At 29.8% G+C, this 16,308-nt stretch overlaps 3 protein-coding genes across 8 annotated transcripts in view; 1 reads left to right on the top strand and 2 right to left on the bottom strand.

Annotated features, from left to right (window-relative positions):
* Positions 1-13,623, bottom strand: part of LOC115875974 (dynein heavy chain 3, axonemal) — a 109,805-nt gene extending 96,182 nt beyond the window's left edge. For both annotated transcript variants that reach the window (XM_030891592.1, XM_030891590.1), the window contains exon 1: positions 13,498-13,623. The gene's annotated coding sequence lies outside the window, so the exon portion shown is untranslated. The remainder of the gene's footprint in view (positions 1-13,497) is intronic.
* Positions 80-15,849, top strand: LOC115875976 (basic helix-loop-helix transcription factor scleraxis). 5 transcript variants are annotated; one of them, XM_030891598.1, is made up of 5 exons: positions 80-192; positions 10,067-10,269; positions 12,663-12,808; positions 13,570-13,682; positions 14,685-15,849. In XM_030891598.1, the coding sequence occupies exons 2-5, from the start codon at positions 10,088-10,090 to the stop codon at positions 14,871-14,873; spliced, it is 630 nt and encodes a 209-aa protein (XP_030747458.1). In that variant the 5' UTR covers positions 80-192; positions 10,067-10,087; the 3' UTR covers positions 14,874-15,849. The 5 variants fall into 5 exon arrangements, with proteins under 5 accessions (XP_030747458.1, XP_030747459.1, XP_030747461.1 ...); XM_030891599.1 differs by lacking the exon at positions 80-192 and adding an exon at positions 1,526-1,907; XM_030891601.1 differs by lacking the exon at positions 80-192 and adding an exon at positions 6,819-6,993 and having other exon boundaries at positions 12,678-12,808.
* Positions 13,584-16,308, bottom strand: part of LOC115875975 — a 16,697-nt gene continuing 13,972 nt past the window's right edge. The window contains exon 9 of the mRNA XM_030891596.1: positions 13,584-13,680. Coding sequence (XP_030747456.1) covers positions 13,677-13,680 — 4 coding nt within the window. The 3' untranslated portion in view covers positions 13,584-13,676. The remainder of the gene's footprint in view (positions 13,681-16,308) is intronic.

Here is a 16,308-nt window from a genome sequence, read left to right as displayed (position 1 = left end):
ATTTAAGAAAATAAAAAAATTATAGGGGTGAGCCACTTTTGAGATACACCCGGTATATTATTTATTCTACAATTGGTTTTGTTTAGAAGTAGTAAATCTAGAAGAATATTTTGTGTTAGAACTTAAATTAACAATTAAATTATTGCGAATTTCAGAGAAAGACTGCGAATTACAAGGAAATAATTTTCACTGGTAGGTACAATATGATCGAAAAAAAGGCGTAAGTTATAGCTATGAAATGATGATCGCTGTTATTTTATATTTCTATAAAATTATATGGGGAATATCACTGATGTTCATTTCCAAGTCAACTGGAGTGTAGTTTCGCAACTGCCTGAGTAGTTTTTGATTTTTGAATTCTCCTTGAAATTCCAAACACATCTTGTAACTGTAATCTTGTTAATAATGTCATACCTAAATTTAACTTTTTTATGAATTCATTAAATGGCTTCAAATCGAAAAAAAAACGGCGTCGGAGATGGCTTAGAAATGAAGATCGCTGTAATTTTGTAAGTAACATTATATGGAAAATGCCATCGATCCTAAGTAATTTCCAAGCCAACTGGGCGCTGTTTTTTTTAGATCCTACGGTACTATAAGCGTTCTGTTGGCAAAAAAAGGAGAAAGAAACTGCAAAGTATCAGTAAATATATTAAGTTGTTTATTTTTATGTCGTTTCCGAGTAAAGCTTGATTTTCATGCATCCGTTGTCCGACGATACGATGATACAATATTAATTTTATTGGTTGAATTTAAAGGTTTCGATTGGTTAACCGTTTCTAACCAATCGAAGTCTTTAAATTCAACCAATAAAATTAATATCGTATCATCGTATCGTCGGATAACGGATGCATGAAAATCAAGCTTTACACCACTCAATTAACAAGAGCCATTTAATTTTTTTCGCGGTCTTATTATGTCGATTACATTACGGCACGCCTCGTTTGTTTTTTCCATTTGCATGAGACATGCCAAATCAACGAGCTCATTCAGCGCTGTTTTTGATCATTTGCAGAGCCTTCTCAAAGGCAATTGATTTTTTTAGAAATATGTTGCGTGCCGTGATAAATTTTCCGAGTATGTCGACATTAATAATTAATAAAAATAATATACAGGGTGTCAAAAAATAGTGTATTTATAATTGATTTAATACACTTCATTCAAATTCCTACTAGTCACAATAAAAATTTCCTTATATTTAATGATTTCGCTTATACTAAAGTCGGCGCACCGTAACCTTTATAAACGTAAATATCTTGAAAACCGTTCACCGTTTTGAACGAAAGAGCATCGTTTCACGTAAAAAAGTCATCTGTTGAAATTACTGTATCCATTAGGATAAAAAAGTAGCACTAGTTTGGATTCAACACAGTGGTGTTTACAAAAAATAACACCCTGTATTATGTATCCCTTCTTAATCAGTTTACATAATCCTAAGATATAATTAAATTTGTTTTTATAATTTCAGAGTTATATGGAGTGGAAACTTGGACCTTGACAGATGCTACATCTAAACGCCTGGAAGCCTTTGAAATGTGGTGCTATCGCCGCATGCTCAGGATTTCATACACTTACCATGTCACAAACAACACCGTGATCCAGAGAATGCAAAAGGAACTAGAAATTGTACATAGTGTGAAAGTGAGAAAAATGGCATACCTTGGGCATGTGATGCGTAATGATAAATACCAACTTATCCAACTAATACTGCAGGGCAAAATAGATAGCAGAAGAGATCTGGGACGCCGACGAACATCATGGCTGAAAAATATTAGACAGTGGACGGGAATGACGACCGTACATTTATTCAGGGCGGCTGTCAATAGGATTTTATGGACTAACATGATTGCCAACATCCATAGAGGATAGGCACTGAAAGAAGAAGAATTTCAGTTATAAATAAGAAAGTAAATGAAAAATATATGATTTTCAGCATTTAAAAAAAACTAATAAAAATATAAATGAAGGGCTATTGTATGATATGCCACAAATCCATAATTCTGAATTATTAGACTTGGCAGTCTTCAAAAAATGTGTAAATATGAATATTAATAAATATAAATTTGAAGACGTTTTAGAGATAGTTGAGTTTAACTGGCTAAGTATTTATCTAATGTGAACCAGGCAAAAAAAAACACTAGTTACTAGTTAACAAAACTGATTTCTGATTGAGTGAAATACTGAAATCAAAACTACGCTAGGTACTTACTATAGTTGATCTATACTTATAAACATCATAATATTAAATCATATGGAAAATTCTATAATCAAACTTTCTAAAATATAAAATAATTTTTCTTCGTTTTTTTTTTAAATGGAATACCTTCTAGATTTTCTTTTGTTAGATGGAGAATTACAAAATAAACCTTTTTATAACTAAAGTATTTTTTTATAACTTTCAACAGTTTTGCAAATATTCTCGTTTTTATTACATATGGATCATTCAACGGTAAAATATCAGACAATAAATATTATTAGGTAGCTTTGATACAAATTTACTGTTGAAAAAGCCATATGTAGAACCGTTAATAAAATTAAAAACCCTTTAGATATAAAAAATATACATTTCTTAATAATGCTCTATCCAGCAAAAAAAAAATTGAACACTTTGTATAATTTAAGATTGCGATATTTATAGCAAAGTAAGTACAGACTAAACTATAATAAGTACCAAGTATACATTATACATTAAATTTCATGACATTTCTTGTAATTTTAATACTTTTAGCCGACCATACCAATAGGTATGGTAGGCTATTAAGATCGGCAAAAAAAAAGTTTTTTTAATTTCACTCAAAATGAGTTATTTGGGTCATAAATGACATAAATACAAAATATTTTCATGGTGTCTGTCTGTCTGTCTGTCCGTCTGTAACACGATAACTCAAAAACCGCTGAACCGATTTTAACCAAATTTGGCACAAAAATACTGTGGCACCCGAGAATCTGGCCATTAGTTTTTGGTGGGGGTTGGGGGTTGGTAAGGGGGTATGGGAGGTGGTTAAAAATACCAACAAAAAATAGACAACCGGGGCCGGCCGGCGAGATCTTTTATTTTAGGTTATGTTTGAATTGTTTTGAATTATTACTTTAGTTTTATTAGGTAATTTGATATTTAAGTAGCTGGGATTAATTTTAATTAAATAAATATGGTCCAAAATACGGATTCCACCTCTTCCAATATTAAAGAACCTTTAAAGAGGCTAAGGTTTACAGCAGATGACGACTTAGCCCTTCTAAGAGAATTTGTTGCTTGTTGCCCTAAACCCACTGGCAGACGTTGAACAATAAAGCACTGGAAATAATCACTTTAGCCCTTTAGTTTTAAAATACCTAGTAAACAAAACAATTTCAAAGTTTTAAATTCAAAGTTAGGTTAAGTTTAAATAGAAAACGCGACGCGAACAGAATTCTTTCCGATCCGATAACTATAAATGAAGAGAGTTAATACCACCTCAAGTAAAGGAAATAACACCTGGCCTTATTAACGTCCATGCAGGCTATTCGGTTTAGCGATATCTCTCTATTACGCTGTTTATTGTTATTTTACGCGAGTTTACTTTTGCGCACAGGAAATTTTACTCGTTTGCACATCGTCATAAAAAACAATTTTCGTACCACGAATTAGGGACAAGATTTTTATTTGTATACTTATAGGATACCTAATCTGTGCTATTATCCTGAAAATATATCCTAGAGGTAAGGTTTGCACATAATCCCATAAGTTTTTTCTTATAGGAGCTACAGATGCCCGACGCACTGTTGCAGGAATTCACCCTGTGTATATAAAATTTCAATTGTAAACATTTTAATTAATTCTGATAATAAAACCATTAGGTAATAAATAAGTTGAACTAAAACAAATTACACTTTAATCGAGCTTAATTTAAACGATTTGAGTCCACAATAAAGTGAATAATAGCATAGTTTTCGTTGTTTGAATTAAAACGATTGAACAGTCATATATATTTTTTCATAATCTATCAAATGTTGGTATAATCAATCTAAAATAATTTTTAGTAAACTTTATAATTTACTTTTATACCGGGTGCGTCTCAAACCTATAACTTTTTATTTTTTGTGGCTCACCCCTATAACTTTTTATTTTTTCACATAAAAAAACCAGATTTGGTACGTTAGTATATGACATAAATTAGGACTGATTGACGTATTCATTTGTTTTTGGCCACTTCTTATTTCAACGGAAATGACTAATAGTTTTGATTTTTAAATGGCACCTTTAGTATTTTTTTTAACTTTATTCGATAGAAAATGACATTCTGAATAGAATGACATAAATATATAATATATATATGTCAAATTTTGACATTCTCGCTTAATAAAAAATTGTATTTTAGATTTTAATCTGGACTGCCATGGCTATGTTAAAAATACTAATTTTTAATCAAGGAGCCTTGGAAAAATAGATTTGATCATTTACTGTTTTTAGAGTCTTGTCCTGGCCGGTTAAAAGATGCCGAAATACTATTTTTAATCATATCTCAATTTTTTCAAATGGCACGAGGACGGCTCATTAGCATATTTGAAAAAAGCATTTTTTTACGAATAATTTGATACCACACACATATCTCGAGTAAAATTTTCGTTATGAACCGCATGTTATAATTACAAATAAACCATATGCAAAAATGTCAAAAGTTGACATATGATATGTCATTCTATTTAGGGTGTTATTTACTATATACAGGAAGTGACCAAAAACAATTGAATACGTCAATCAATTCTAATTTATGTCGTATACTAACATATCAAATATCATTTTTTTAACTAAAAAATAAAAAAGTTATATGGGTGAGCCACTTTAGAGACGCACCCGGTATGTTCAACAAAAAGTATACGTATATCGAGATAGCATAAATAATATATATCCGCTAAAGAGACATAGTTTTTTTGATAATGTGTTTAACAGATTCTCATTAAAAATTATTTAGACACATCTGTTGAAATAATATGGACGCATAATGTACAAAACACATTTATTTACTCTTCAACTCAAAAAGGTTTATTAATTTAAGTAGGTATTTACGGTGTGTCTCAAAAAACAATTTTCTTCAATTAAAATTTCAAATTCCTTTTTTATTATTAAACTACCTACGATAATTTGATTCATGTACGATGTACGATAGTGGCTGTACGATAATGCCGTTTTGTACGAAAATTTACCCCGCAGGAAAAAGTTTACACAAAGAGGTACCGTATGATCGAAAAAAAAAGCGGCATCCAGTTGGCTTGGAAATTACGATCGATGACATTCCCCATATAATTTTACATACAGGGTCGCTTTTATGTATGGAAACAGTCGATTATTAGGTAAAATATAGAAGGTACCGCAAAAAGTTAAATATAAAAGTTATAGGGTTTATAAATATCTATTGGCGGGTATAAAATTACATATACGGTATAAATTTACATATACAGGGTCGGTCATAAAGTCGATTTCGATATGTTCAGTTTCATTTAACGATGCCATTTTGCCGAAACTGTGATACTTAATAATATTTGACATTAGTTCTCAAGTTAGCATTTATAGATGTATAAAATGAGAGTATAGCAAGTCTGGAAATTACAAAATTTTCGTTTAACATTTCAATTCTTCAATTTATGTACATTGTGTATTACGATTATTGTTTAAAATTGAAGGAAGAATTGAAATATGCAATAATATACAGGGGGTTTCTTTAAAAAAAAAGTTTGATGTGACACAACTTTATGACCTACCCTGTATACTTAAATTTACTAGTAGCTAATAGGAATTTAGAAACCCATTACAACAGTATCACAGTTTCGGCAGAATGGTATCATTAAATCAAACCAAACACATCGAAATTAATTAAATCGAATTGTTTAAGTGATATTTTCAAAAGTCAATAACTCGGAAACGGTTGCTTTGAGGTACATTGTGTGTATTTCGATTTTTGCTTAGAATTGAAGGAAGAATTGAAATATGTACTAATATACAGGGGGTTCTATTTAAAAAAATGAAACTTTGATGTGCCACGACTTTATAAACGACCCTGTATACTTAAATTTATTACTCGCTAATAGATATTTAAAAATCCTATAACTTTTGTATTTAACTTTTTGCGGTACCTCCTATATTTTACCTTATAATCGACCGTTTCTATACATAAAAGCGGCCCTGTATAAAATGACAGCGATCTTCATTTGATAGCCATTGCTGACGCCGTTTTTTTAAAATTGAAATATGTTGTACTTATAGTAACTTTTACCCTCAAAATTTCCTTCGAATCGCTAAAAGCATTTGGAAGAAAATTATAATAAATCGAAAAAAAAAATGTTGAGGCCTATGGTGATATAAGAAATCCATTGTATTTTTACGTGAGGAATCTTCCCACGAGAGATAGCATATGTTTTTTGAACCACCCTGTATAACAAAACTAAATTTTAATTGACTGTAACTATCCCTTTATTGCATTAGTACGCTTGCCTGATGCTAAACTTCAATTAGTTATATTTTAATAGTTAACTAGAAAAAAAATCAAATATGCGACATTTGGAATTGTCAGTTACTTATACTCAATACCATCCTATTAATTTATAATACAATGAAGTTTTGTGATTATATTTAAAAAGAATAAAGTAATTTCCTTCCACGCACAATAAAAATTATTTAACTTTTATTTCCCTAGACTATAGAGTCTACTTAATTCTATTGTTTTCTCGATCATACAATATTTTAGTACTATTCGGTCATGAGCCAAAGGAATCCTTGAAACAAACTAATGGGTCGTTCGTTCCAGAAATCCAAGCATTATCCATATGTAGAGGGGCTTCGGTAGCCAGTACCGCCAGTACGTTCAAAGACTTGTTAAACAGCGGATACCAGAGTGCGGGCTATCATTAAAAGGAACTGACATTTAGTTTTATAGTTTTTTTAATATTATTGAATAGTATAAGTGAAAAAGTTTAAGGTACAAAGTGTTTGTTAGATTGTGATTGCATAATAAATAGGTAAATAAGACTTTTTGTTTATACATATTTTTTTAAATTATTGAAAAACTCTTTGTCAATACAAACTGACAAAATAATGGTAATAATTTCAAAATATATCAGTAGAAATTTTAGTGGTAAGAATTCAATCTTGTGTACATACCTATTCCATTTTAAGATATATAATATATAAATATTGACATTTTTCTAAAAAAATGAATTAATTAGATAGTAAAAATGAAGTATTTAATTAGATAATAATTAAATTGATCGTTTCGTAATTTTTAAAAAATTAATTTCTTTTATATTGTGAACCAAAATTACAAATCACAATGTTATCAACTTTTTTCAAAACGGTATCAGCTAAAAAAATATACAGGGTGGTCCGAACTGTATTCCGGAAACTTCAGCAGCGTATTCTGCAGATAAAAATAAGTAAAAAAGTTCGTGTAAATGTATGTCCTAAAATGCTTAGTTTCGGAGATACAGGGTGTAGAAGCTTCATTTTTATTTCGATTTTTTCCAAATAATTTCTGAAGTAACATCAATATTTGGATGAAATTTGGAGTCTGGGAGTTTTTTGACATGAGAAATTTGATTTTGATGTCAATATGACGTAGGGGGCGCCACCTACATATTTTTAACTGGTTTGAAGAGTAATAACTTTTCGTCCGTACCTGTATAAAACTACTGAATAAAACAATATACATTTACGACGTTTTCAACGTGAAAAAGGTCTCTTGGTAAAAATTGCTACGAGTAATGGTTTTCAAGATATTTGGAATCTAAATTATCAATACTTGTCATCACTGACAAATTAAAATGTTGACTAAATAGTTATTAGACTGAAATCATAAATTTGAAATGTTTTTGTGTTAAAGTTCAACAGAAACTGTTTCATCGTCATTTTTTGCAGAAAAATTTATGATTAATTTAAAAAAATAAAAATTTCCCAAATTTATTATTTCAGTGAAATAACTATCTACTCAACGTTTTTATTTTTCGTCAATAATGACATGTTTTGACTATTTCCATTCTAAATATCTTGAGAACGGTTGCTCGTAGCGATTTTTTCAAAGAGATATTTTTTACGTAAAGAGTCACAGAGATGTATATTTTTTCACTCTGTAGTTTTATACAGGTACGGACAAAAAGTTATAACACTTCAAAACAGTCAAAACACATGTAGGTGGCTCCTTCTACTACTAGGAGTCATATTGACATCAAAATCAAATTTCTCATGTCAAAAAACTCCCAAACACCAATTTTCATCCAAATATTGATGTTACTTCAGAAATTATTTAACAAAAATCTAAATAAAAATGAACCTTCTACACCCTGTATCTCTCAAACTAAGCATTTTAGGACATACATTTATACGAACTTTTTTACTTATTTTTATCTGCAGAATATGCTTCCGAAGTTTCCGGAATACAGTTCGGACCACCCTGTATATGGATGTCACTAATCAGATTTTTTGATATTTTGGACATGATATACAGGGTGTTTCAAAAAACATGTGCCATTTCTCGTGGGCAGATTCCTCACGTAAAAATAAGATTTATTTTTCATATAAACATAGGTCCGATTCTGCTTTGTTTGGTAGCTACAGGGTGTTAAAATCTTAATATTTTGATTTATTATAATTTTCTTCATAGTACCTACTTTTAGTGATCTGAATGAAATTTTGTGTGTAAAAGTTACTATAAGTGCTACATATTTTAAACCTAAAAAAGTGTCGAAAAAAGTGTCATCAGGGACGTGCATATAGGTTATCACTGGAATATTTTTCGTAAGAAAAACATGTGCGACACTAACTTTTTTTTCTTTTGATATCAAAATTGTGTAGGCGGTTTAATGCCAATTAAAAATTATCTCTTGATATTTTGTCGAATTCGGCCTCCTTGATGAGATAAACGCAATTTTATTAATCACAATTCATAAAATTTAAATAAAATTAATATTTATATATTTTACCTAATTTATTATTAAATATTATTATTAGTTATTATTACTATTAGTCCAACCTACAGCAATTTCAAATACAAAAATAATAGTATTTAAGGTAATTACAAAAAACATAATAATTTTAAAAAGGTTTAACATCCTGTAATTCTAAAACTATGCATTATGCATACATGTTTATAGGAACTTTTTTTAATATTTTTTGGTGAGGTTTGGTTCGGTTACTTTTACAATAATAAGTACTTAAATCAATAAGTACTTATTTAAAACGTTCGCAAGTTAATGATATTAATTTTTTTTAAAGGTTGCTATTAGACTTGGATCAAGGCAAATTAATAAAATTGCGTTTATCTCATCAAAGAGACCGAAATCGACAAAATATCAAGAGACAACTTTTAATCGGCATTAAACTGCTTACACTATTTCGCTAACAAGAGTAAAAAAGTCAGTGGCGTACATGCTTTTTTTAGAAAAATATTCCAGTGATAACCCATATGCACGTCCCTGGTGAATATGTCGACACTTTTTTCATTTTAATTTGATCAGAGACTATAGAGGAGTAGTGTCTAAACAAAACAGTATACTATAAGTAGGCTATGAAAAATACATTTTGATATTTATTGTTGTGTACATAAATTTCAAGCATGTTCAAATATGAATTTCATGATGCCATCTCGATAAATGGGGTTTAAAGTTATTTATACTTTGCATCACTTTAGTCTAATTTTTTACAACTAAATTTATATTTTGCTTTATAAACTATTATTTGATAAAAAAATTTAAAGTCACTTACCTATTGCATTTTATTTATTTTTCTAATTCTTTAAATTGGTTACTTATTATTAATTAATATTTATTACATAAATATTTGAAATTTGAATATACCGCGTGGAAATTGAAAATCGGACAATTTGGTGAAGGAATCTTATAAATAGTTAGTTTGTTGTGTGTTATAAGTTAGTAATTGTGTATAAAGTGAGAAAATAAATTCGTTAAGTATTTTATCGTGAGTTTAAATTAGTGGACCCACGGAATCCGTAACAGTATTCTAATTTTCAACAACAGAATTCACTTTATTAATATACTAAAAACAGTCTCGTCTACATATACTTCAAATTTGTAATTTCAGGATTCGTACATAATAATTACTATGGAGTTTTTGCAATTTGCGGACTATAGTCAAAAACCGGAAAATTCTGGTTTTATAATTAAGCCCGTTAGCAACCAAAACAACAATAAAAGGAGAAAAAACACTATGTACGGACAAGACTTCTCAGCGCCTCTCAAACAACGAAGTCAAGCAAATGCCAGGGAAAGAGATAGAACACACAGGTATTTTATTATCCTTGTAATATCGCACTACATGATTTCTTTTTTTCCATAATCAAATACATTACATCATAACACTAAATTCTGAGTACAATTGATTTTCCAGTATCTGTCAAAATTTGGATTTTTAATAAAGTTAGTAACGCCCATTACGTCATGAGACTTTCGTAGAATCTGGATTAATGTTGCTGATAAGAAAGAGTGTGATTTTGTGTGTGGAGAATTTAGATAAAGTCTGCCTAACGACAGCATCTATGACAATGGCAATTGCTGCCTCTGCCATTTTAATTCAAAGGTAAATTGATTTTTCTGTAATTTTTTCTGTCGTCTGTCGAAATGCTGTCAAACGAGTAAGCAAAGATTTCGACAAACAGCGTCCAAAAAATGACAGAAAATACAACGGTCACTGCCATGGATCCTGTCGTTAGACAGACTATACCTGCGTATTTGTCCTTCAAGCATTTTTTAATAATAGACATATAGATAGGTAATGAACATTTAGGGTATCTATTGAAATTATACCGAATGTTTCTCAAAAGTGGCTCACCCCTAACGAGATTTGGTATATTAGTATATGACATAAATTAGGATTGATTGACGCATTCAATTGTTTTCGGTCACTTCCTGTTTCACCGGAAATGACTACAACTTTTAATTTTTAAAAAACACTCTCGGTATTTTTTTACTTTATTAGATAGAAAATGGAATTCAATAAAATTTTGACATTTTCGCTGTCATGCTGTGTTCGTAACGATAATTTGACTCAAAATACCAAGTATGTGGTACTACATTATTCGGAAAAAAATGCTTTTTCTAAATATGTCAACGAGCCACCTTAGTTCCATTTCAAACAATGAGATATGATTAAAATACAATTTGGGTATCTTTTAACCGCCCAGAACAAGACACGAAAAACACTGGAGGATCATATATCTCAAAAATTAGTGTTTTAAACACATCCATGGTACTCTAAATTAAAATTTAAAATACTATTTTTTAAGCGAGAATATCAAAAGTTATATGATATGTCATTCCATTCAGTGTCATTTTCTATCGAATAAAGTAAAAAAATACCTATGGTGCCATTTAAAAATAAAAAATTGTAGTAATTGTTAGTCCGGTGCAACAGGAAGTAACCGAAAACAATTGAATAGGTCAATCAATCCATATTTATGTCATAATATACTAGTGGGTGAGCCACTTTTGAGAAACACTTGGTATATGAAGTTCCCTGTGACCCAGGGTACCGAAAAAATCTCACATTTCAAATCAAACTCATCTTTCAAATCTTTTATTTCTTTGGAGAGTTTCATGAATTTTTTTATGAATTAAGCTTGATTTTCATGCATCTGTTAAGCCGGAGTTTCATGCATCCGAAATCCGATGGTACGACATCCGAAATTTGAAGTTATCCTGCGAAATAAAAAAAGCCTGTCACATACATCCGAAAGTTTGTTCCGAAATTTGACAGTTTTGACATTTAGACCTGTCGTTCCTATCAACAGTATCAACATAAATTACATGTATTATTGGAGAAACACTTATAAAAATAATTTCCTCGCTAAATATCCCGAAATTGCCCACTTTCCACTAAACTTGTTTTTAAAACCCAATGTTTTCAAAAAAAGTGAGGTTAAAAAACACACGATATCGTACAAAAGTTAAACAAAATTTAACTTCATACGACGTCGGACGATTAGTTAAAAATATCGGATAAAAATTGGTGTCAAAATATTTCAACCAATAGGAGCACCGTCGGATCGTCGTGTCATCGGATTTCAGATGCATGAGACTCCGGCTTTATACGTTGATACGATGGTCCGACGGTGCTCTGATTGGTTATAGTGTTTTCGCGCCACTTTTCATCCGTAAATATTTTACTTCAGCCCGCCAACGGCCCCGTTCATACGATAACGGACTTTTTGACACTTTTTTGACAAATTTAAAAATATAAATAAAATAGCAAAATCGTTATGGAAACGAAAATATAAAATGACACCAACGTATATCCGATAAACGGAGGCATGAAAATGCAATAAGTTTAAAAACTGAGTTATTTTCTAACCAATCAAAGTCTTTAAATTCTTCCAATAAAATTAATATCGTATCAACGTATCGTCGGACAACGGATGCATGAAATCAAGCTTTCAACTATAGCACACATTTTTTTCATAGATATAGGGAGCGAATCAAATTTATTTTTCCCGCAAAATGTCTGTGAGACTTTATTTCGGTATACGTATACGTATTATTAATAAATATTTCGTTACCGGAGATATATAAACGTATCTCTGATAAATAACTAATTTTTTTAGCCGTTTATTCATTTACAAATATGTATTCTGTAATGATAGTAAACCCGTCAGTATGAAGAATTTCTTTTGATTTAAATAAAGTCATTACTGTTTCAGTGTCAATACAGCTTTTACAACCTTAAGGACCCTTATACCTACAGAACCAAAAGATAGAAAATTAAGTAAAATAGAAACATTACGACTAGCTTCGAGTTATATATCTCATCTGGGAACTCAATTAATGGCTGGTAAGCATACAAAATACTTACTGGACTAGCAAAGTCAACTAAATAACTATATTTCATATCAAATAAAACTTTTAGTTACGTGATTCATCTTGACCGGCACAGCGTTGCCCACTTTTACATATTTTCTTTTAATCAAAATAATTTAGGAAACAAAAATAAATTAATTATAAATATATAAACAATTATTATTTACACAAAAAACTCATCTTATTAACATCACTTGGACATAAAGTGTAAGATTAAGCGGTAGTAAAGATTACTACCGCTTTCCCGTTCAAAATATTCTAATAAAGTTGCGATTAGTTTTTTTGCGGCTATTAAGCTATCTTGTACACTTCGCACTAAAAGAGGTTCTAAAAAGAACAATGTTCGACTGCAAGGTCTGCTATTAAACATTTTTAAGCTTAAACAATCACAACACAATTCATTTAAACGAAAAACTCAAAATACAAAACTAAAGTGTCAAAACCAATGACAATGTAAGGAAATAAATAAATAAATGTGGCAACTTGACATTTTTTATAGCACAGAGCTACCCCCTGAATCCCGAGGAAGACATTTAAATTCCAGTTAATCAGCCCGGCGCCGAATATGTCCATGGTTGGCAACAATGAATTTAAAAATCGCGCGCTCGATTACATAACTAAAAGTTTAAATGATGTCATATTATGTAGTACTTTAGTACTTACCTCCAAATTGCTGTGACTAAATAAAGTACAGAAGTTCTATTCCTTTCAATATTCAGATTTCTTTTATTTCAGGTCCAATTGATCAACCTTGTTTAAGATTAATAAAAATATCTGAAGAGGATAATCCAATAAATCCCAATAACAGACAAGTTTGTACCTTTTGTATATCGCATAAAAAGTTACCTGTAAGTACATACATTGTCAGAATACAAGGAATACACCCATCTATAATTTACAATATTGAAATAAAACATTTTGTTGATGAATATATATCTTTGTTCCACCATCTCAAATGTTTGTATACCGGGTGCGTCTCAAAAGTGGCTCACCCCTATAACTTTTTTATTTTTTTAGTTAAAAAACGAGATTTGGTATGTTAGTATATGACATAAATTAGGATTGAATGACGTATTCAATTGTTTTCGGTCACTTCCGGTTCCACCGGAAATGATTACAACTTTTGATTTTTAAATAACACCCCCGGTATTTTTTTACTTTATTCGATAGAAAACGTCACTCATAACATATTATATGTCAACTTTTGGCATTTTCGCATGTGGTTTATTTGAAATTATAACTTGCGGTTCGTAATGAAAATTTGACTTGAAATACCAAGTGTGTGGTATCAAATTATTCGTAAAAAAATGCTTTTTCCAAATATGCTAATGAGCCGCCCTCGTTCCATTTGAAAAAAATGAGATATCATTAAAAATACGATTTGAGCATTTTCTAACTGGCCAGGACAAGACATTAAAAACATTAGACGATCGAAATCTATTTTTCCAAGGCACCTTGATGAAGAATTAGTGTTTTTAATATGACCATGGCACTCTAGATTGAATTTTAAAATACAATTTTTTATTAAGCGAGAATGTCAAAAGTTGACATATGATATGTCATTTTATTTAGAATGCCATTTTCTATCGAATAAAGTAAAAAAATACCGAGGGTGCCATTTCAAAATCAAAAGTTCTAGTCATTTCCGGTGAAACAGGAAGTGACCAAAGCCAAAAACAATTGAATACACCAATCAATCCTAATTTATGTCATATACTAACATACGAAATCTCGTTTTTTTATCTGAAAAAATAAAAAAGTTATAGAATTTAATAATTATAACTACTAATTAATAATATAGCATTAATACAGAATGTATGATAATAAAAACTGTAAACTATTATTTTTAGAAGATTCTACCCCAGGAAAACTATCCATGTCAAAATTTCGACTGTCAACAAATATTGATGGAAGCTCCCACAGAATCAGTATCTCCAATTTTAATGTCAAGTGATATGACGCCCCTTTATCATCAACAATCGCAAACGTTGATTAATACAATATCTTTAAACGAATCAACTAATAGCCATAATGTGTAGTAATATTATAAGAATGCCTTTTAAATTGTTCAATAATCAGTTACAGCCAACTGTAGAAATTCATAATTTTGTTAATGTAAAGATAGTGTTTTTATCTATTTATTGTTAAGTTATCAAATCCAACAATAGGTAGCTATATATTTTATTAAAAGCCTCGCAAATTAGTCTGGAATTTCAAGACCTATATTGAATTTACGCAGGCGATTAAGTCAGCACATATTTTTAGGTTTTAAATGACTTTTAATTTATGTGATCCAAACAAAATAATTTTTAAGAAACTAATTGTTCCAGTTGCGGCGGCTTATGATTATAAAATTTAAATCTAATCAAATAATTATTGTTATGTTTGAGACTTTTTAGTTGTCGTCAAGAGTAATGTACTTAATTGCTTTTATAGTTTTTTAATTGAAACTTATAATTAATGTGACATTACGAGGTCAAGTTTAATTGTTTTTGTGTGTATCTTAAAATGAATCATAGAGATGGGAGTGTAATATTTTAATATTTTAGAGCTATGCAGTAAACTATTAGGTTTAGTATCGATAATATTAAGTTAAAACATGAGTATTTATACAGGGTGTTCCAAAAAACAAGGGTCATCTCTCGTGGGTAGATTCCTCACGCAAAAATAAGATTTATTTTTACATATCAACATAGGTCCGATTCTGCTTCGTTTTGTAGCTACAGAGTGTTAAAGTCTTAATAATCTTTCGATTTATTATAATTTTCTTTCAAGTACTTTTAGTGATTCGAATAAAATTTTGAGAGTAAAAGTTACTATAAGTGCTACATATTTTAATGCTAAAAAAGTGTTGATAAATTTATTAGGGACGTTCTGATGTGTCACTGGAATATTAAAAAAAAAACATGTGCGCCACTGACTTTTCTTTGGATGTGAAAATTGTGTAGGTCGTTTAATGTCAATTAAAAGTTATCTCTTGATATTTTGTTGAATTCGGCCTCCTTGATAATATAAACGAAATTTTATTAATCAGAATTAATAAAATAAATAAATTATATATTTTTTACCTAATTTATCATTAAATATTAGATTCCAGTTAGTTATTATTACTATTAGTCCAACCTACAGCAATTTAAAATAAAAAAAATAATGGTATGTAAGCTAATTACAAAAAAAAAACTAATTTTAAAAAGTTTTAACATCCCGTAACTCTAAAACTATACATTTCCATATCCATGGTTATAGGCCCTTTTTTATATTTGTTGATGAGGAATCAATGAGTACTTATTTAAAACTTTCGCAAGTTAATAATATTAAAATTTTTGAAAGGATGGTATTAGACTTGGATCAAGGCAAATTAATAAAATTGCGTTTATCTCATCAAATAGGTCGAAATCAACAAAATAAATTATAATAATAATAAATACCAAAATATAAACCCTTAATTACCTTATTTCTATAACACGGTATCAG

The sequence above is a fragment of the Sitophilus oryzae genome, unplaced genomic scaffold (assembly GCF_002938485.1).
Source record: "Sitophilus oryzae breed Bouriz unplaced genomic scaffold, Soryzae_2.0 scaffold_1396_pilon_pilon, whole genome shotgun sequence".
Lineage (NCBI taxonomy): Eukaryota > Metazoa > Arthropoda > Insecta > Coleoptera > Curculionidae > Sitophilus > Sitophilus oryzae.
The sequence above is the reverse complement of the archived record's forward strand: the minus strand, read 5'-3'. Positions and strand labels throughout refer to the sequence as shown.